Source organism: Phyllobates terribilis, unplaced genomic scaffold, assembly GCF_046119375.1.
Source record: "Phyllobates terribilis strain yellow unplaced genomic scaffold, ASM4611937v1 Scaffold_3__8_contigs__length_932513732, whole genome shotgun sequence".
Lineage (NCBI taxonomy): Eukaryota > Metazoa > Chordata > Amphibia > Anura > Dendrobatidae > Phyllobates > Phyllobates terribilis.
The window spans coordinates 752074533-752096883 of record NW_027362763.1 but is presented as its reverse complement, the minus strand read 5'-3'; the positions used below and the strand labels follow the sequence as shown (position 1 = coordinate 752096883).

Sequence of the window (22351 nt, the reverse complement as noted above, 5' to 3'; positions counted from 1 at the left end):
TAGCTATATAAGAAATATGGCGTTTCTATTAGATAATTTTGGACAGGCAGGAACGGGGCAGCCCTGGGCTTCATGCAGGGCTGTAGGTGTCGGGTGTGGGAGGAGCTCGGGTGTTTGGGTCACTGAGTGGAAGCCCCGGGGACGAGCACACACTTATTGGGTTGCAGCGATGTCGTCGCCGCTGGAGAAGCCGCAGATTATCGCTCACGTCCAGAAATCGGTGAATTACACCTTGTTCGACTGCAAATGGATCCCCTGCAGCGCCAAGTTCGTATGTCTGGGGAATCTAGCGAGAGGGAGCGGAATCATGCAGATCTATGAGATCCAGCACGGGGAGGCCAAGCTCCTCCGGGAGGTCAGTACCACGTACATGAGGGGCGCAGCGATCTGCGGGGAGATCTGCTCTGTGCATATGTGCAGTGTGAACAGTGCCCGGCCGTCAGGTTTGCGTGGTGTCAGTGTGTACACGTTGTCATGGTAACCAGTAACTGCCAACATCAGGTCCCACACATGGAGGAGGCAGTAATACTACTGATTATTATGTGATCAGTGCGGATAATGCAGTACATGGGGCAGCGGGGCAATAATATTCAGGAAGGGTCAAAGAAGCCCCTCCATAACCGAATGCTAATATACGGCTCACCGAAAACATGTACCCATTAAAATATAGCTTTTATTAATGAATCTCTTAAAACATCAGATAAGAGGTAAAATAAGGGTTGTCGGGGCTCTGGTCAGATAATAATAGTATATGCCTATAGAATACCCTATCCTGCCCTTGATATGACCCTTCCCAGCCGCGGAGGTTGGCACTTGAAATTTCGCATATGGCGCCCACGCTCAGCGATGGCAGGCCCTGCACACTTCATTGAGGATGTTATCCCCTGCGTTGCCGGGGCCTGATCATATGGCTCGATAGACAGAATTACATCTAAGTACATCACTTCTTCTTAATGTTATACACCAGTCATCTATCACTCCTGAAGAAGCTTTGAATAGGGGAAACGTGTTGAGTTATTTGTCTCTTGGTGATCTATTCTTATAAATATGCTGTTACTATGTCTGGCTATGTAGGGTGTACCTCCCTTAGGACAGTTGGATCATTTTGATACTGTATACTCATAATAAAGGGGTTAGGATGTGTGTATATTATATACACACACTGCTCAAAAAAACACTTAAACAACACAATGTAACTCTAAGTCAATCGCACTTCTGTGAAATCTACCTGTCCAGTTATGAAGCAACGCTGATTGACAATCAATTTCTTCTGCTGTTGTGCAAATGAAACAGACAACTGGTAGAAATGATCGGCAATTGGCAAGATACCCCCTATAAAGGAGTTGTTCTGCAGGTGGTGACCACAGGCCATTTCTCTGTTCTCATCCTTTTTGGCTGTTGTTTTGGTCACTTTTGCATTTTGTCATTGCTCTCTCCCCTAGAGGTACAGTAGCATGAGGCGGTGTCTATAACCCACAGAAGTTGCTCAGGTAGTGCAGCTCATCCAGGATGGCACATCAATGTGAGCTGTGGGAAGAAGGGTAGCTGTGTCTGTTAGCACAGTGTCCAGAGCATGGAGCAGATACCAGGAGACAGGCCAGTACACCAGGAGACATGGAGGGGGCCGTAGGAGGGCAACAACCCAGCAGCAGGACCACTACCTCCTCCTTTGTGCAAGAAGAAACAGGAGGAGCACTGCCAGAGCCCTGCAAAATGACCTCCAGCAGGCCACAAATGTGCATGTGTCTGCACAAACTGTCAGAAACAGACTCCATGAGAGTGGTATGAGGGCCCGACGTCCACAAGTGGGTGTTATGCTTACAGCCCAACGCCGTGCAGGGTGATTGGCATTTGCCAGAGAACACAAAGATTGGCAGATTCGACATTGGTGCCCTGTGCTCTTCACGGGTGAGAGCAGGTTCATACTGAGCAGACGTGACAGAGTTTGGAGACGCAGTGGAGAAGGTTCTGCTGTCTGCAACATCCTTCAGCATGACCGGTTTGGCAGTGGGTCAGTAATGGTGTGGGTGGCATTTCTTTGGAGGACCGTAAAGCCCTACATGTGCTAGCCAGGGGTACCCTGACTGCCATTAGGTACCGAAATGAGATCCTCAGACCCCTTGTGAGACCATATGCTGGTGCGGTTGGCTCTGGGTTCCTCCTAATGCAGGACAATGCTAGGCCTTATGTGGCTGACGTGTGTCAGCAGTTCCTGCATGATGAAGGCATTGATGCTTTGGACTGGCCCGCCCGTTCCCCAGACCTTAATCCAACCGAGAACATCTGGGACATCATGTCTCGCTCCATCCACCAACGTCACGTTGTACCACAGGCTGTCCAGGAGTTGGCGGATGCTTTAGTCCAGGTCTGGGAGGAGATCCCACAGGAGACCATCCGCAACCTCATCAGGAGCATGCCCAGGCGTTGTAGGGAGGTCATACAGGCACGTGGAGGCCACACACAATACTGAGCCTCATTTCTTTGTCTTGAGGCATTTCCACTGAAGTTGGATCAGCCTGTAATTTGATTTTACGCTTTGATTTTGAGTATTATTCCACATCCAGACCTCCATGGGATATTAATTTGGATTTACATTGATCATTTTTATGTTTTATTGTTCTCAACGCATTCCACTATGCAATGAATAAAGATTTGCAGCTAGAATATTTAATTCAGTTTTATCTAGGATGTGATATTTAAATGCTCCCTTTATTTTTTTGAGCCGTGTATAATGCAGTTTTATATTGTTTCTGGCTACACAGGGCACAGTCCGCTCATTCCAGGTGGGATATCTGACACTGCTTCTATAATGCAATATGTTCAATATGTTTTCCCTCACAGAGGTTGGTTTATGATACGAATAAGACTCTGGTATTGGTTCCAAGTGATGGATTGGGTAGAAGCTGTCCCCAGTAAAATACAGTAGTAGAGCTAGTAATTTTTTAATCATCTGTGCCAAAAATACTATAGTGTTACTCTGGACTGATTCAATGGTTAACACTAATGAGTGATCTATTCAGATTAGTAAGAGCATTTGTTTGACATATAAGAATTGACTGGTCACATGACCAAATCTGGACATATATTGGTCCAGGGGACATCAGCTGTAGGGGAAATCCGGGCCTGCCATCATGGAGCGGGCTCACCATCTGCGAAGGTTAGGGTGCCAACCTCCATGGCTGGGAAGGGTCATATCAAGGGTAGGGTATTCTATAGGCAAATACTATTATTATTTGACCTGAGCCCCAACGGCCCTTATTTTACCTCTTGTCCTATAAGTGTGTTTACAATTAATACATTGTCTGATGTTTTTAGAGATTTATTAATAAATGCTATATTTTAATGGGTACATGTTTTCAGTGAGCCATGTTGTTATATATGTACATTTTGCATTTATATACAGTACAGACCAAAAGTTTGGGCACATCTTCTCATTTAAAGATTTTTCTGTATTTTCATGACTTTGAAAATTGTACATTTCCACTTTAGGCATCAAAACTATGAATTACCACATGTGGAATTATATACTAAACAAAAAAGTGTGAAACAACTGAAAATATGTCTTATATTCTAGGTTCTTCAAAGTAGCCACCTTTTGCTTTGATGACTGCTTTGCACTCTCTTGGCATTCTCTTGATGAGCTTCAAGAGGTAGTCACCGGAAATGGTCTTCCAACAATCTTGAAGGAGTTCCCAGATATGCTTAGCCCTTTTGCCTTCACTCTGCGGTCCAGCTCACCCCAAGCCATCTCGATTGGGTTCAGGTCTGGTGACTGTAGAGGCCAGGTCATCTGGCGTAGCACCCCATCACTCTCCCTCTTGGTCAAATAGCCCTTACACAGCCTGGAGGTGTGTTTGGGGTCATTGTCCTGTTGAAAAATAAATGATGGTCCAACTAAACGCAAACCGGATGGAATAGCATGCCGCTGCAAGATGCTGTGGTAGCCATGCTGGTTCAGTATGCCTTCAATTTTGAATAAATCCCCAACAGTGTCACCAGCAAAGCACCACCACACCATCACACCTCCTCCTCCATGCTTCACGGTGGGAGCCAGGCATGTAGAGTCCATCCGTTCACCTTTTCTGCGTCGCACAAAGACATGGTGTTTGGAACCAAAGATCTCAAATTTGGACTCATCAGACCAAAGCACAGATTTCCACTGGTCTAATGTCCATTCCTTGTATTCTTTAGCCCAAACAAGTCTCTTCTGCTTGTTGCCTGTCCTTAGCAGTGGTTTCCTAGCAGCCATTTTACCATGAAGGCCTGCTGCACAAAGTCTCCTCTTAACAGTTGTAGTAGAGATGTGTCTGCTGCTAGAACTCTGTGTGGAATTGACCTGGTCTCTAATCTGAGCTGCTGTTAACCTGTGATTTCTGAGGCTGGTGACTCGGATAAACTTATCCTCAGAAGCAGAGGTGACTCTTGGTCTTCCTTTCCTGGGGGGGTCCTCATGTGAGCCAGTTTCTTTGTAGCGCTTGATGGTTTTTGCAACTGAACTTAGGGACACATTCAAAGTTTGCCCAATTTTTCGCACTGACTAGCCTTCATTTCTTAAAGTAATGATAGCCACTCGTTTTTCTTTACTTAGCTGCTTTTTTCTTGCCATAATACAAATTCTAACAGTCTATTCAGTAGGACTATCAGCTGTGTATCCACCTGACTTCTGCACAACACAACTGATGGTTCCAACCCCATTTATAAGGCAAGAAATCCCAATTATTAAACCTGACAGGGCACACCTGTGAAGTGAAAACCATTTCCGGTGACTACCTCTTGAAGCTCAACAAGAGAATGCCTAGAGTGTGCAAAGCAGTCATCAAAGCAAAAGGTGGCTACTTTGAAGAACCTAGAATATAAGACATATTTTCAGTTGTTTCACACTTTTTTGTTAAGTATATAATTCCACATGTGTCAATTCATAGTTTTGATGCCTTCAGTGTGAATGTACAATTTTCAAAGTCATGAAAATACAGAAAAATCTTTAAATGAGAAGGTGTGCCCAAACTTTTGGTCTGTACTGTATATCTGTGACTCAGTGTGTTAATATACGCACTTACTGCCACTTTCTCCGAGATCTAGCGCCGTTCTGCTCCTTTTCGGAGTGACGTCACCGCTCTTCAGACTGTACGGATCTCTCTGTCTTCTATGCATGAGCCGGCAGTCTCTTTTACAATGTAAGTCTATGGTACATCGTTTTGACGTAAAGAAGATTAAAGCACCACTCCAGCATTTTTTTTTTTTTTACCGCACCGCTGGAGTGGTGCTTTAAATGTAAGCCCACTCACTATCTCATACTCACCTGTCGTCCCCTTCATTCTTTCTAGCGTCGCTCCGGTCCATCTCTGCCGACAAGTGACCTGCCGGCGCGCGTTGGAGGTCACTTTACTATACAAGTTTGAGAGCCTCGTTCTGGCTCTCAGACTTGCATTGAGAGCTTCTGATGTTGCTTCTGCCTTTTGGCCAGTCAGAAGCTACTGTCACAAGATGGAGCAGGGGGGACCGGATTGGCAGCGTTAGAAGGTGAAACTGCCAGAAGGTGAGTATATGACCAGGGGCAGGGGGCTTTCATTTAAAGCGCCACTCCAGTGCTGGCTAATAAACAAAAATGCCGGAGTGGTGCTTTAAGGAGTCCTGGAAGTGATGATATACCCCTGAGAGAGCTCTGATCTCAACATCGAGTGTCTGGGATTACATGAAGAGACAAAACAATTTGCCAAAGCAACATCCACAGAAGATCTGTGGTTAATTCTCCAAGATGTTTGGAACAACCTCCCTGCTGAGTTCCTTCAAAAACTGTGTGCAATTACGTAGAACTGATGCTGTTCTGAAGGCAAAGGGCGGTCACCAAATATTGATTTGATATAGATTTATCTTTTGTTCATTTACTTTGCATTTTGTTATTTGATAAAAATAAATTTCTCATGGCGAAAGAAGGACTCATCAATGAATAGAGAGTTGTAATAAATCTCACTAGAAGCTGCAGCTTTTGAGCAATGACTTTTATTGATAATATAATATCCAGCACTATCGTTAATGCTTCGTCACGCTCAATCATGAGGTTTCAGGCCAGTGAAGACGTTGTTATGCTTGTTCTAACTCTGTATCCGCTGCCACTTTTTCATCGTCTGGGATTTTGTCTTCCTGCCGCTTGAACATGACTTTAAAGGAAAATATGACCAAGCAGATACAAAGGGCGAGCACTCCCAGTCCAATGAGCACCCACTTTGTCACAGAAGATACTGTTTCTTGAACTGCCTCGGCTGAATCTCGAGATTCAAAGATGTTTTCCACTGTTCTGGCTTCAGGAGAATTAGTGATTCTTATAATTATTCTTTTAGGAGTGAGTGGATGGAGTCTAATGTTTCTCCTGGATGGAGGATTGTTGGTGATGTCTTCCATGATGTTTGTGTTGGGTGTATAGAGAAGATCATCATAGTAGCCGCTGTATCTGTTCTGCAGCTGATTTTGGTCTTCTGTCCACTGCTGCTTTAGTACTGGCCGTGCCTCCAGGGAAGCACAGAGGAGGAGACAGGGTAGGAATAGGAAGTACCCCAACTTCATGCTTGTCCGGAACTAGAAGAGATTTGGGGGTCCCCCTGCTGTATGGAGTCACTAAGTGCAGGAGAGAAGATGTAGTCTGAGAATGAGCCGGACACTGCTGCTCTAGAAGAGGCAGGGAAGATCAGAGTTCTGGCTGTCTGTGACATCACTAGCCTGTGACTGTGACATCAACTCTGTCTAAGGATTACATCACAATGGCTCATCACAACGGATATTACAGAAAGCAGTATCAGACTAGATAAGTGCATTAGAGTTGTTAGGAAACTTTCATAAAGGGACAGACATCATCCAATAAATGACAAAAGTGTGTCCTAAAGTTAAAAACACATTAGTCCCCATGCACCTCGCCCCATGTAACCAATTACATAAAGTTTCCCCGCTTACTTGATGAATCCCCATTCGGGTGTAAAAAATGCAAAATTACATTTTGTTTCAATAATAAGTCGACTTGGCTCAAAATTTTTACATTTTTACAATGGCGAATAAGAAAAAAAAGAATTCATAAGGCTCTCCCTATAACCATCCGCTTACCCTATACATTCCCAGCGGCTGGAGTATCCTTGGGCTATAGAAAAAAGGCATTCCTCTAAGGCTGGGGTCAGACTAGCCTACCCAAAACCGTCCGTTGTTCACCCTGAAAAAACGACTATTTTACATCCCCTATTGTTATCTGTATATTAGGGTTTTTTTTTTTTTTTTACATCTGTTTTGTAGCCAGTTTTTACATGAATAATTTATTCATAAACGGGGAAATACAGTTTTTCATATGTTAGTAACCGTCATGGATGCGTGAAAAATGCAGGCCGTATTGCTGGTAACTTTTATGTGATCCGTTTTTTGCGCTTCCATTGTCCCCAATTTTTTTAAACTAGTGTTGCACAGGTCAGTCTTAGTGAAGGGGCGTTTTGGAGTCATATGCGCCAACATCATTAAGAGGCTCTTAATGCATTTGGTGAATCTTCTCAGTGGTGTGGCCTTTGTGTGCCTCACCAGAATTGTCACTCCAGTCATGGACTGGAGTAACATTTCTGGCATAATAAACACTGTCACTTTACATTTAACAGATGGGTGTAACCACACCACGGCTACTTTCCAGTTCTGCCCCTTTTGGCGGAGCTGCTTAAAACTGGCGTGAAATTGCCCCAAATTTTTTTTATTTTTTTTTAATGCACAGAGTGTTACTCTTCATGTAAAAACATTGATGTGAACTACCACATTGACTTGCACTGTTCAGCGTGCTGTCCACATGGCGTGTGTTTTACACCTTCTCAGTGGTTAACAATTGAAGAAAAACAAATTGTTCTGCTCTCAAGGATAAAACATCCCATTTATTTCATTGTCTTCCATCATTGGTTTTCACTTGTATAGTCTTGCCCAAACGCAACAGGTGTTATTAGTCGTGGCATGCCAAAACTAAGAATGCGCATTAGGTATGAAACCTGTATGTTCATTTTCTTCTATTGTGGAGGACGCAAGGTCATGGAGTTCTGTTCCCCAAAGAATGAATTTCTCAGATTGGAGGGGAGCTTGTTTTTTCCCCCCTGTTTTCTCTGGGATTAGCACAGCTGCTTCTCAGAGTTGGCGCCCTGGGTACAAATTCCACCAAGGACAATAATCTTCCCAAGTTTGAGTGAGTTTTTCCAGGTTCTCCAGTTTCCTCCCACACCCAAAAGACATCAGCAATGCTGATATCTGTAAAGCGCTGTGAAATATGATGGCACTACAGAAGTATAATAAATACGGACAACGCACAGACCGATTATATGCTTGTCTGAACAAGTCTTGAAGAGATTGTCCACTACTTGTACATTTATGACCTATCCTTAGTACAGGTCATCAATGTCCGATTGGTCAATTCCGGCACCCGGCACTCCCGCCGATCAGCTGTTCTTGGTGTCGTCTGCCGCTGGCCAGAACTGTTCAATTGCGGAGCTGCTCTGTCTTCTAATAGTGGCAGAGGCAGGGTATTACACATCTGCCTCCTATTGATTTGATGTGTAATACCTTGCCTCGGCCACTATTAGAAGACAGAGCAGCTCCGCAATCGAGCAGTTCCGGCTGCCGACACAGAACAGCTGATCAGCGGGCGTGCCGGGTGTCGGACCCCGACCAATCAGACATTGATGACCAATCCTAAGGATAGGTCATCAGTGTACAAGTAGTGGACAACCTCTTTAAGGGTATAGTCAGCATTTTGACTGCACAGGTGCTATCCAAAAATTTGTGCACAATTGATGTTGCAGAGTGAACGTTTTCCATAGATATGCCATTTCAGCCCTCAATATGTCATGCACAGATTGTGCCACTGTGAAAGGACCACTCACTAATTATTATACTGTTATTTTTTGGATTTATAAACTCCCACCTTAAGCTATAGTTTTAGATTTATTGGCACAATTTAGCATTTTTATAGTTTTTTTATTTCATTTTTGTGAGACTAAAAACAGCTATTCTGTAATTCTTTTTTTATTTATTTTATTTTTTTGCCCTGCAGTTCACCAGGCAGCTGGTAAAGTGGTGGAGGGGAAGATATGTTTCCCTGAGGCTATTGGCTTCAGTGAATTAAAACCGTTAACTCCTCCTTGCACATAACGTGCTGAAGGAAACTTAAGTCTCCAATTCCAAAGGGCGTGTTTTTATGAGAGCAACCATAGAGCAGGTGGGAGGTTGTTCTCCATATCTCCTCCCCAGGGTGTGGTCTGGGGGAGTTTAAATACTCAGCCAGCTGAGGCATTCAGAGCTCAATGTCTGGAGAAGTAAGCTCCACAAGAGAGCTTGTGTTTGAACCATGTGGAGTTGCTGAACTCTCAGCAGGTGAATCCCTGCTACTCCAAGGACTGGTTTCTATGTGTTACCATTTTTGCTTTGTCTTCCTGTTTTGCCCAGCGGGCTGTGTTTGTTTATTTTTATGGACTAAAGGTTGGTTTATGCAGCATTATAATAAATCAACCTCCGTGCGCAGCCGAGTGAGCGATCTACCACTAATATATATATAATATATATATAGCCTAATTTATTTTTGCCTTTTTTATATTTTGCCTAATAAAAGTGCTTTTTAGATGCTGAATGGGAATTCTGCGAACCACCTCCTACATGCCGGCATCGCCAGCTCCTCTTTTGTTAGTCACCTTCGTCCAATGTTGAGTTGTGCGATCATCTGCAACAACGATGTCGTACCAGGCCGGCTAGTCAAAAGATGAGATGGCGGCAGACAGGAGGCGGTCTGCAGGGTTCCCATCTAGCTGCTGCTGGACCAGGATCCTGCAGATTAATTTGCTCATATTTATTTATTTTACTCACTTGTATAGCGCCATTAATTCCGCAGCACTTGAGACATCATCATCATCGCTGTCCTCATTGGGGCTCACAATCCTCATTCCCTATCAGTATGACTTTGTAGTGTGGGAGGAAACTAGAGAACCCGGAGGAAACCCACGCAGAACATACAAACTCCTTGCAGATGTTGTCCTTGTGGGATTTGTCACTTCTCAAAATGAAAAACGAACCTATCATTTAATCACACTGTCTGTAACAAAAATGGCGCAGTCCCTTTTGGCTGCGGCATCTCAGGGATTTTCATCTTCCCCGATGTCTGCTGTCAGGAGAACCTCATACACGTTAGATGAAACCCACTGCATAAATTCAGCTTAAAGAGGTATTCCGTATTACTTAGTGATGGCGTATCCTGAGGATATGCCATCACTAATTGATCGCAAGGGTCTAACCATTGGGACCCCCACTCATCCTGAGATTATGCCACTGCGTGCTCCCTGCCCGGTGTCCACGCCACTGCGTGCTCCCTGCCCGGTGTCATTTACAGCCTCCTGCTACGGCTCAGTCCCATTCACTAGAGTAGGGCTGACTGCATTTCACTGCAGACACAGATGGCCGCAAGCACCACTGGGCAGGGAAAAACTGTACTTCACTGAAGGGGTACTCTAGCGCCTTTTTAGGGATAGCAATTATTAGGTGTTGGTATAGCCTAGTAATACGCCTTTCCTTGCTAAGATGGGACTACCCTTAAGGCCACATTTATTCATCAGTGAAATTTGGTCTGAGCCTTCACAGTCTGTACTTAACCAAGTTTCATAGCTGTCTGAATTTCGACCTAAGACTTTTCCTGACATCTTGCCAGCAGCTCATCACATAGAACAGAGGTCTCAAACACGCGGCCCGCAGGAACAGACCCCTTGACGATCCCGACCTGATGCAGGAGGAGCCACTGACAGCAGCGCTGCATTGCTGCACAGAGACTGGCTCTCAATGCCAGCCGCCGGCCAATCAGAAGCCAGCAGCTGATATCTGCGTCCCAGCGCAGCGGCGTATGACGTCACTGCCATACGCTGATGTCAGCTGCTGGCCTCTGATTGGCCAGCGGCTGGCATTGGAAATGCTGTGCTGATAGCCGGTCTCTGTGCGGCAATGCAGCGCTGCTGTCGGCGGCTCCTCCTGGACCAAGTCGTAATCATCAAGAGGTCTGTGCCTGCGGGCTGCATGTGCACAAAGGACGCCAAGGGAACGGAGGACAGGTGAGAGGAATCTTTTTTTTATGTGTGTGAAGAACAGCGCAGAGGACAATTCTACCAGATAGGGACCTGGATGGGGCACATTACTACAAGATTGGGACCACCAGAATGGGGCATATTACTGCAAGATAGGGACCACCAGGATGGGGCACATTACTGCAAGATAGGGACCACCAGAATGGGGCATATTACTGCAAGATAGGGACCACCAGAATGGGGCACATTACTGCAAGATGGGGACCACCAGAATGGGGCACATTACTGCAAGATAGGAACCACCAGTATGGGGCACATTACTGCAAGATGGGGACCACCAGAATAGGGCACATTACTGCAAGATAGGGACCACCAGGATGGGGCACATTACTGCAAGATAGGGACCACCAGAATGGGGCATATTACTGCAAGATAGGGACCACCAGGATGGGGCACATTACTGCAAGATAGGGACCACCAGGATGGGGCATATTACTGCAAGATAGGGACCACCAGAATGGGGCATATTACTGCAAGATAGGGACCACCAGAATGGGGCACATTACTGCAAGATGGGGACCACCAGAATGGGGCACATTACTGCAAGATAGGGACCACCAGGATGGGGCATATTACTGCAGGATAGGGACCACCAGAATGGGGCATATTACTGCAAGATAGGGACCACCAGAATGGGGCACATTACTGCAAGATGGGGACCACCAGAATGGGGCACATTACTGCAAGATAGGGACCACCAATATGGGGCACATTACTGCAAGATGGGGACCACCAGGATGGGGCACATTACTGCAAGATGGGGACCACCAGGATGGGGCACATAACTGCAAGATGGGGACCACCAAGATGGGCCACATTACTGCAAGGTAGGGACCACCAGAATGGGCCACATAACTGCAAGATGGGGACCACCAGGATAGGGCACATTATTACAAGATTGGGACCACCAGGATGGGGCACATTATTACAAGATTGGGACCACCAGGATGGGGCACATTATTACAAGATTGGGACCACCAGGATGGGGCACATTATTACAAGATTGGGACCACCAGGATGGGACACATTACTAGATTTTTGCCAGAATTACTATATGGTGCTAATTGTAAAACAATATTACTGCATGTGGCCAATTGGAGGAAACAAAATTGTAAAAATGTAAAAAAAAAAAAATTAAAAATAAAAGCATGAAAAAATATTTTGCCACTAAAAATGCTGTTTTATATGTAAACTAAAGTAAACACAAAAAAGTACATGTTTATTATCTCCACATCCTTAACGACCGAAGCTATTAAAAATAAAAGTTTGAGACCCCTGACATAGAGGAATGTGGATGGGGCTTTGTTGAAATCCAAGTGACTGTCATCCTGCAAGACCAAAGGAAGAGGTCAGCCATTTGTACATAATACTTGTAGACACGGCTTAACCTGCAGCAGGAGACCCTGAGGCACTACGGGGAATGCGGAGGAGAGAATACGGCACAGTTCTGTGTTCTGCCTCCCTCCAGCAAGTACTGCTTCTTACCTCTGTTGCTAAGCAACAGCAGCCATTTTCTCTTCAGGCATTACAATATACACAATGGAGGAAACATCCCTGCACAACGCGGAGGTAAAGCATGGATTGTATCAAGGAAAATCTCAATAAGACAGCATGTCTCAGTCTAGACCCTTCCCAACAACTGGAAGCCATTGCGGTGGCATCTCACAAATCTACAGGACAGGATGTGTCTACTCTAGAGATAAGCCCAAAAATTTGCAAGACCCTTATCCAACGGCCACGCCAGTACTCGGTGACTGCTGGCCTGTAGTCCTTCCAACCGTCTCCTACCTGCCGACATCCCCGGCTCCTCTTCTGATTAGCCGTCCTGGCACGACGTTGTGTGTGCGTCACATCGCAATGAGGATGATTTGACAAGCTGGCTAAGAGGATGGGTAGATGCCATCAGGTAGGAGGTGGTCGGCAGGGCTCCCGTCCGGCAACCATGGGATAATTACGTGGCCACCAGGGTCCTGCGAATTGATTCGCTCATATCTGGTGACCAGTGTCAGGCAGCTGCCGCCAAGGCAAAAAGAGTCATAGGATGCAGTAAAAGAGGCACAGAGGCTGATGACGAGAACATAGTTTGGCCTCTATACAAGTCACTAGTGCGGCCACACTTAGACACTGTGTACAATTTTGCCCTCCAGTGTATAAGAAGGAAATAACTTAACTGTAAAGCTCTGCGGAATAGGTTGGTGCTATATACAGTTGTGCTCAAAAGTTTACATACCCCGGCAGAATTTTCCATTTCTTGGCCTTTTTTCAGAGAATATGAATGATAACAAAAAAACTTGTTCTCCACTCATGGTTATTGGTTGGGTGAAGCCATTTACTGTCAAACTACTGTGTTTTCTCTTTAAATGACAACCAAAAACATCCAAATGACTCTGATCAAAAGTTCACATACCCCAGTTCTTAATACCGTGTATTGCCCCCTCTAACATCAATGACAGCTTGAAGTGTTTTTTGGTAGTTGTGGATGAGGTTTTTTATTTTCTCAGATGGTAAAGCTGCCCATTCTTCTTGACAAAAAGCCTCCAGTTCCTGTAAATTCCTGGGCTGTCTAGCATGAACTGCGAGCTTGAGATCTCCCTCGAGTGGCTCAATGATATTGAGGTCAGGAGACTGAGATGGCCACTCCAGAACCTTCACTTTGTTCTGCTGTAGCCAATAACAGGTCAACTTGGCCTTGTGTTTTGGATCGTTGTCATGTTGGAACGTCCAAGTGCGTCCCATGCGCAGCTTCCGGGCTGATGAGTGCAAATTTGCCTCCAGTATTTGCTGATAACGTGCTGCATTCATCTTTCCTTGAATTTGCACCAAGTTTCCTGTGCCTTAGTAGCTCACACATCCACAAAACATCAGCAATCCACCTCCGTGCTTTATAGTAGGAATGGTGATCCTTTTATCATAGGCCTTGTTGACCTCTCCCCAAATGTAACGTTTATGGTTGTGGCCAAAAAGTTCAATTTTGGTCTCATCACTCCAAATTACCTTGTTCCAGAAGTTTTGAGGCTTGTCTCTGTGCTGTCTGGTGTATTGTAGGCGAGATACTTTGTGGCATTTGCGCAGTAATGGCTTTCTTCTGGCGACTCGACCATGCAGCCCATTTTTCTTCAAGTGTGATGTTATTTGTGGGTTTTTCTTTGCATCCCGAACAATTTTCCTGGCAGTTGTGGCCGAAATTTTTTGACTGTGGATTGTTTTTTACAGAGCCCCTGATTTTCCATTTTTTAATGCCAGTCAGCAGCGTTCAAACTGTGATTATCAATTCCTTGGATATTCTTTTGTATCCCTTTTTTGTGTTATACAGTTAAACTACCTTTTTCCCATAGATCCATTGACCATTCTTTTGCTTTCCCCATGACTCACAATCCAGAAATGGAACAGACCCCTTGACGATCCCGACCTGATGCAGGAGGAGCCACTGACAGCAGCGCTGCATTGCTGCACAGAGACTGGCTCTCAATGCCAGCCGCCGGCCAATCAGAAGCCAGCAGCTGATATCTGCGTCCCAGCGCAGCGGCGTATGACGTCACTGCCATACGCTGATGTCAGCTGCTGGCCTCTGATTGGCCAGCGGCTGGCATTGGAAATGCTGTGCTGATAGCCGGTCTCTGTGCGGCAATGCAGCGCTGCTGTCGGCGGCTCCTCCTGGACCAAGTCGTAATCATCAAGAGGTCTGTGCCTGCGGGCTGCATGTGCACAAAGGACGCCAAGGGAACGGAGGACAGGTGAGAGGAATCTTTTTTTTATGTGTGTGAAGAACAGCGCAGAGGACAATTCTACCAGATAGGGACCTGGATGGGGCACATTACTACAAGATTGGGACCACCAGAATGGGGCATATTACTGCAAGATAGGGACCACCAGGATGGGGCACATTACTGCAAGATAGGGACCACCAGAATGGGGCATATTACTGCAAGATAGGGACCACCAGAATGGGGCACATTACTGCAAGATGGGGACCACCAGAATGGGGCACATTACTGCAAGATAGGAACCACCAGTATGGGGCACATTACTGCAAGATGGGGACCACCAGAATAGGGCACATTACTGCAAGATAGGGACCACCAGGATGGGGCACATTACTGCAAGATAGGGACCACCAGAATGGGGCATATTACTGCAAGATAGGGACCACCAGGATGGGGCACATTACTGCAAGATAGGGACCACCAGGATGGGGCATATTACTGCAAGATAGGGACCACCAGAATGGGGCATATTACTGCAAGATAGGGACCACCAGAATGGGGCACATTACTGCAAGATGGGGACCACCAGAATGGGGCACATTACTGCAAGATAGGGACCACCAGGATGGGGCATATTACTGCAGGATAGGGACCACCAGAATGGGGCATATTACTGCAAGATAGGGACCACCAGAATGGGGCACATTACTGCAAGATGGGGACCACCAGAATGGGGCACATTACTGCAAGATAGGGACCACCAATATGGGGCACATTACTGCAAGATGGGGACCACCAGGATGGGGCACATTACTGCAAGATGGGGACCACCAGGATGGGGCACATAACTGCAAGATGGGGACCACCAAGATGGGCCACATTACTGCAAGGTAGGGACCACCAGAATGGGCCACATAACTGCAAGATGGGGACCACCAGGATAGGGCACATTATTACAAGATTGGGACCACCAGGATGGGGCACATTATTACAAGATTGGGACCACCAGGATGGGGCACATTATTACAAGATTGGGACCACCAGGATGGGGCACATTATTACAAGATTGGGACCACCAGGATGGGACACATTACTAGATTTTTGCCAGAATTACTATATGGTGCTAATTGTAAAACAATATTACTGCATGTGGCCAATTGGAGGAAACAAAATTGTAAAAATGTAAAAAAAAAAAAATTAAAAATAAAAGCATGAAAAAATATTTTGCCACTAAAAATGCTGTTTTATATGTAAACTAAAGTAAACACAAAAAAGTACATGTTTATTATCTCCACATCCTTAACGACCGAAGCTATTAAAAATAAAAGTTTGAGACCCCTGACATAGAGGAATGTGGATGGGGCTTTGTTGAAATCCAAGTGACTGTCATCCTGCAAGACCAAAGGAAGAGGTCAGCCATTTGTACATAATACTTGTAGACACGGCTTAACCTGCAGCAGGAGACCCTGAGGCACTACGGGGAATGCGGAGGAGAGAATACGGCACAGTTCTGTGTTCTGCCTCCCTCCAGCAAGTACTGCTTCTTACCTCTGTTGCTAAGCAACAGCAGCCATTTTCTCTTCAAGCATTACAATATACACAATGGAGGAAACATCCCTGCACAACGCGGAGGTAAAGCATGGATTGTATCAAGGAAAATCTCAATAAGACAGCATGTCTCAGTCTAGACCCTTCCCAACAACTGGAAGCCATTGCGGTGGCGTCTCACAAATCTACAGGACAGGATGTGTCTACTCTAGAGATAAGCCCAAAAATTTGCAAGACCCTTATCCAACGGCCACGCCAGTACTCGGTGACTGCTGGCCTGTAGTCCTTCCAACCGTCTCCTACCTGCCGACATCCCCGGCTCCTCTTCTGATTAGCCGTCCTGGCACGACGTTGTGTGTGCGTCACATCGCAATGAGGATGATTTGACAAGCTGGCTAAGAGGATGGGTAGATGCCATCAGGTAGGAGGTGGTCGGCAGGGCTCCCGTCCGGCAACCATGGGATAATTACGTGGCCACCAGGGTCCTGCGAATTGATTCGCTCATATCTGGTGACCAGTGTCAGGCAGCTGCCGCCAAGGCAAAAAGAGTCATAGGATGCAGTAAAAGAGGCACAGAGGCTGATGACGAGAACATAGTTTGGCCTCTATACAAGTCACTAGTGCGGCCACACTTAGACACTGTGTACAATTTTGCCCTCCAGTGTATAAGAAGGAAATAACTTAACTGTAAAGCTCTGCGGAATAGGTTGGTGCTATATACAGTTGTGCTCAAAAGTTTACATACCCCGGCAGAATTTTCCATTTCTTGGCCTTTTTTCAGAGAATATGAATGATAACAAAAAAACTTGTTCTCCACTCATGGTTATTGGTTGGGTGAAGCCATTTACTGTCAAACTACTGTGTTTTCTCTTTAAATGACAACCAAAAACATCCAAATGACTCTGATCAAAAGTTCACATACCCCAGTTCTTAATACCGTGTATTGCCCCCTCTAACATTAATGACAGCTTGAAGTGTTTTTTGGTAGTTGTGGATGAGGTTTTTTATTTTCTCAGATGGTAAAGCTGCCCATTCTTCTTGACAAAAAGCCTCCAGTTCCTGTAAATTCCTGGGCTGTCTAGCATGAACTGCGAGCTTGAGATCTCCCTCGAGTGGCTCAATGATATTGAGGTCAGGAGACTGAGATGGCCACTCCAGAACCTTCACTTTGTTCTGCTGTAGCCAATAACAGGTCAACTTGGCCTTGTGTTTTGGATCGTTGTCATGTTGGAACGTCCAAGTACGTCCCATGCGCAGCTTCCGGGCTGATGAGTGCAAATTTGCCTCCAGTATTTGCTGATAACGTGCTGCATTCATCTTTCCTTGAATTTGCACCAAGTTTCCTGTGCCTTAGTAGCTCACACATCCACAAAACATCAGCAATCCACCTCCGTGCTTTATAGTAGGAATGGTGATCCTTTTATCATAGGCCTTGTTGACCTCTCCCCAAATGTAACGTTTATGGTTGTGGCCAAAAAGTTCAATTTTGGTGTCATCACTCCAAATTACCTTGTTCCAGAAGTTTTGAGGCTTGTCTCTGTGCTGTCTGGTGTATTGTAGGCGAGATACTTTGTGGCATTTGCGCAGTAATGGCTTTCTTCTGGCGACTCGACCATGCAGCCCATTTTTCTTCAAGTGTGATGTTATTTGTGGGTTTTTCTTTGCATCCCGAACAATTTTCCTGGCAGTTGTGGCCGAAATTTTTTGACTGTGGATTGTTTTTTACAGAGCCCCTGATTTTCCATTTTTTAATGCCAGTCAGCAGCGTTCAAACTGTGATTATCAATTCCTTGGATATTCTTTTGTATCCCTTTTTTGTGTTATACAGTTAAACTACCTTTTTCCCATAGATCCATTGACCATTCTTTTGCTTTCCCCATGACTCACAATCCAGAAATGTCAGTGGTTGGATGAAAGATGCAAGAGTCTGTTTGGATCCCAGAAACTAACTCAGCTTTTATGCACACAGACTGATTACAAGCAAACAGGTCACAGGTGAGTATGTTACCTTTAGTAGCCATTCTCTGAAATAAGGCCAAAAAAGGAAAAATTCTGCCGGGGTATGTAAACTTTTGAACACCACTGTAAATACAATACTAGAGCAGGTGCTGAGAAGAGCAACCAAGGTTATCAAGGAAATGGGTGAACTGCGATAAGGCAGGTTATCAGACTGGGGGATATTCAGTTTGTAAAAGCAAATGATTAGGGGCGATCTTAGTACAATGCACAAATATATGAGGGGACAGTACAGAGATCTGTATAATGATCTTTTTACACTTAGGCCTGCAAAGGCGACAAGAGGCCATCCTCTACATCTAAAGGAAAGCAGGTTTAATTGGCTATTCTTTACTGTAAGAGCAGTGACACCATGGATTCTTTACTGTAAGAGCAGTGACACCATGGATTCTTTACTGTAAGAGCAGTGACACCATGGATTCTTTACTGTAAGAGAAATGAGACCATGGATTCTTTACTGTAAGAGAAATGAGACCATGGATTGTTTACTGTAAGAGAAATGAGACCATGGATTGTTTACTGTAAGAGCAGTGAGACTATGGAACTCTCTACCACATAACGTTGTAATGGTTGATTGTAATTGGTTGGACTTGACAGGCTTTTTTTTTTTTTTTTTTAATTTTCAACCTTATCAAATTTGTTTGATACAAAACTCCACACCTCTCACTTTCCTTCATAGAACCATTTAGTTTAGTGGGTTATCCAAGATTTAGTTTAATTTATGATGGTAGGAAATAGTATAGAATAGGTAATGGATATCTAAGTAAGATCAATTCCAGACTCCCCCCCCCCCCCCCCCCCCCCCCAAACTACCTGGGGAGTCTCGGAAGTGCTCCGTCACACTCAGAGCACTTAATGCTTCATTTACTTGGGAATTTAAAAGCAAATCTTTCAGGAATGCAGCAAAAGAAGATATAAAAGCATTGATGGATTTACAAAAGCATTGATGGATTTACATTTCAAAGGCCTAAATGGCTAGATATGTGGCTTCGGGGTTTGAGCTTACTGATAGATTCCATTTACGGTAACTTGCTAAATTCCCTATTGTTCCCGCAGTTGTCCCTGTCAGTCTTTGCTGCAGTGATCATGTGCCATGTGTTCATGTGACCACTGCAGCCACTCACAGATCTCAGCTGCAATACCTGCATATACCACATGAGAACAGTGAGGCCAGTGATTGGCTGCAGCTGTCGTGTAGATGTACAGACCCTTGTTGCTGCAGCAAACTACGAGGGAACCTCTGGAGCACTGGTGCTAAAGTGTGAGGAATTTAAAGGGGGTGTCCACTACTAGTCTGACAACTGCTTCTTAAACTAAATGTTCGGCCCCGATTAAAGTATAAAAAAAAACACTATACTCCCCTTCCGTGTCGGCTCCGTTCCAGCGATGTTGGCACTCGTTCCTGGGCTGTGATGAGGTGGAATGACACGTGATGCCCAGTGCCCAATCAGCGCTGGCGTCACTGTCCCCGCCTTCGGACAAACTGAACATGAAGAGGAAGTCAGGGCTGGAACTGATCCTGGACTTCCGAACATTTAGTTTAAGGGGTTGTCCTAGTAGTGGACAACCCCTTTTAATAGATGAGTACTGTTGGTTTTGTTTTTTATGCGTTTTTTATACCATTCCCTATTTTTACTATTTTGCTTTCACGAGTTATTGGTAAGGTACCTGTGAAATGGTTAAGAGGAGCTGTTTAGGGTCCGATCTTCTGTATTTTGTACGTTGCGCTGATCACGGTGGCTCAGGATGAACTCCCCATAGAGCGTAATAACATGTTTTGATTGTGTTGACTATGGAGCTGTGGGATGATACAATTCCCCCGGGAGAGTTTACAAAAAAACTTTCTTGGTTTTACTAGGCCAACTGGGACGTAACTAGATGTGTAAACACTTCTGCGCTCATCAGACTTCTAAGAAGTACGGTCTCCTCATTGTGTACCAGTTCTTGTTCTCGTGTCATATAAATCCCTCTTTATTGTCCGACGCTCTGCTGTATGTTACTGCAGCTCACAAGACTGCGCTGACGGGCATCTGATCTGTGCTGGGATTTCTTGTTGTGACACTGATGGAGCTGCTTTATTCAGCACTTGGACACAGAAATGTTTTTTTTTGGCTATATCAAGGAAAAGTGCTAAGAAATTTATCTAGGTAATTAAAAGTTGAACTAAGGAACATACAATTCTAAAGCTCCAAACCTCTCCATGCACATGGACGCTTGGTTTTTCGGCAAGGGCGCCCTAGATCGGCTGTTCGGCAAGGGCGCCCGAGATCGTCTGTTCGGCAAGGGAGTGCGTGTTTGCAATGGGCAGGGGTGATTAAGCCACTACCAGACATCTCTGACAGTGGTTTATCTTTTCTGAGATCTAAAAGATCGAGTCAAGAAATTCCCTATGCCAGAGTTGAGAAGCCCCCATACACATTACATAATCGCCGGGTTTCGCCAAAACTGATGTACAAGCTAGGAGTTGTACAAAGCTCTATTCCAGCGCCCCAAATTTTTTTGGGCCATATTACAGAATTCCTCCCGAGAGTTTTGTCTGTTGGCTTTATACAGAATCGAATTGCCCGTGGCCCGGATGCCATGGTGCAGAGAGATTCTTCTGGGTAGATCTTATTCTAGAGCAATATCTGTGGCGTCTATTTATTTTTACTTAAAGTTCTTTTTCTCTATACTCCTGGGATACAACGTAACTAATTGATGTGTTTTTTTAATGTTTTTTTTTTCTTCTTCATATCTTTTATGTATTGAATAGATTGAAAAGGAAAAGCCCTTGAAATGCGGAACATTTGGAGCCAGTTCTCTACAGCAGAGATACTTGGCCACCGGTGACTTTGGAGGAAATCTCGATGTCTGGTAAGATATTACTGATCTGATCCAATGTAATTTTCTTACTCTGTGTCCTCTTAAGTGGAGTAGATGGGAAATTGAGTTCGCTATAGGGGTGCTCTCACATAACGACATCTGCTGGATTTATAGAAGAAGGGGTGTTGTGTAAGATCGTGTGAAATTAGAAGGAAGGGGCTGCTTTTTCCCATAAATAGCTTTACTTCTGTCTATGTATCGGGTGTTATCAATAATCTACTCAAGTAAAGTGGCTGCAAACTAGACACAGGCCGTCTGATAAGAGAAGCCATGTTTCCAAAAAAAAGAAACTACTCCTGATTCCAATCTCAAAAACACCTTAACAATATAGGCCACTGCGTGAAGGCGGCGTGTGCCACTGTGCCGACAATTATCTTAGGTTTTAAGATGGAACTATGCCTTGAACAAACTTTTAATAATTCAGTAGTACAGGCAGATATAAGAAACTTTGTAAAGTATCTTATCCGTGAAATCTGCTTTCTTCCCCATTTATAAGACCTTTCTTTCCCTCCCCCTGCTTGTTGAGCTTGTCATCCGCTCTGGAAAAAAAAAAAAAAACAGCTTGAATCGGTCTTGCTCAGACAAATTGCACTGCAGCCTTACTGTGGTGTCATGTGGCACCGCTTATTATTCTCTATGGAGAGGGAAGGTAAGGAGCAGGGAGCGAAAACAAGCAGAGGGAGGTGCAGAAAGATTGTACTGAGCTTTCTAACAAGTCTTTTACCTAATCCCAGAGTTTAGCTCACATCTACACCGCTCAGTACTGCTGCATAATGTCCTCCTTTCTGCCACTTTTCTGTGTACTGAGAAAAGATAAGGGATCCCTCGTTGTGTGATGAGTAATATATAGGAGAGATCACAGCAGCTGGTCTCCTCCCACCAGCACAGAGTGAATTGCAAACTACAAGAGTCAGCAGATGGAAAAAAAAATGGTGACAATACAGGACACAAGTGATATAATGGCAAGAGATCATTTTTTTTCCTCATGTACACACACAAGATATTCTGAAAAGTTACTTGAAAGTACAATTACCCTTTAAATCAGTGTTAGACTTTTGTTGCTACTACAGTGTTTGAAGTTGGATTATTAACAGCTTT

The 22351-nt window shown here is 44.8% G+C and overlaps 1 protein-coding gene across 1 annotated transcript in view; it reads left to right on the top strand.

The window, feature by feature from the left end:
• The first annotated feature begins 55 nt into the window (after positions 1–55).
• Positions 56–22351, top strand: part of DNAAF10 (dynein axonemal assembly factor 10) — a 31030-nt gene continuing 8734 nt past the window's right edge. The window contains exons 1-2 of the mRNA XM_073672181.1: positions 56–355; positions 21144–21244. Of these exons, the coding sequence (XP_073528282.1) occupies positions 170–355; positions 21144–21244 (287 nt within the window). The 5' untranslated portion in view covers positions 56–169. The remainder of the gene's footprint in view (positions 356–21143; positions 21245–22351) is intronic.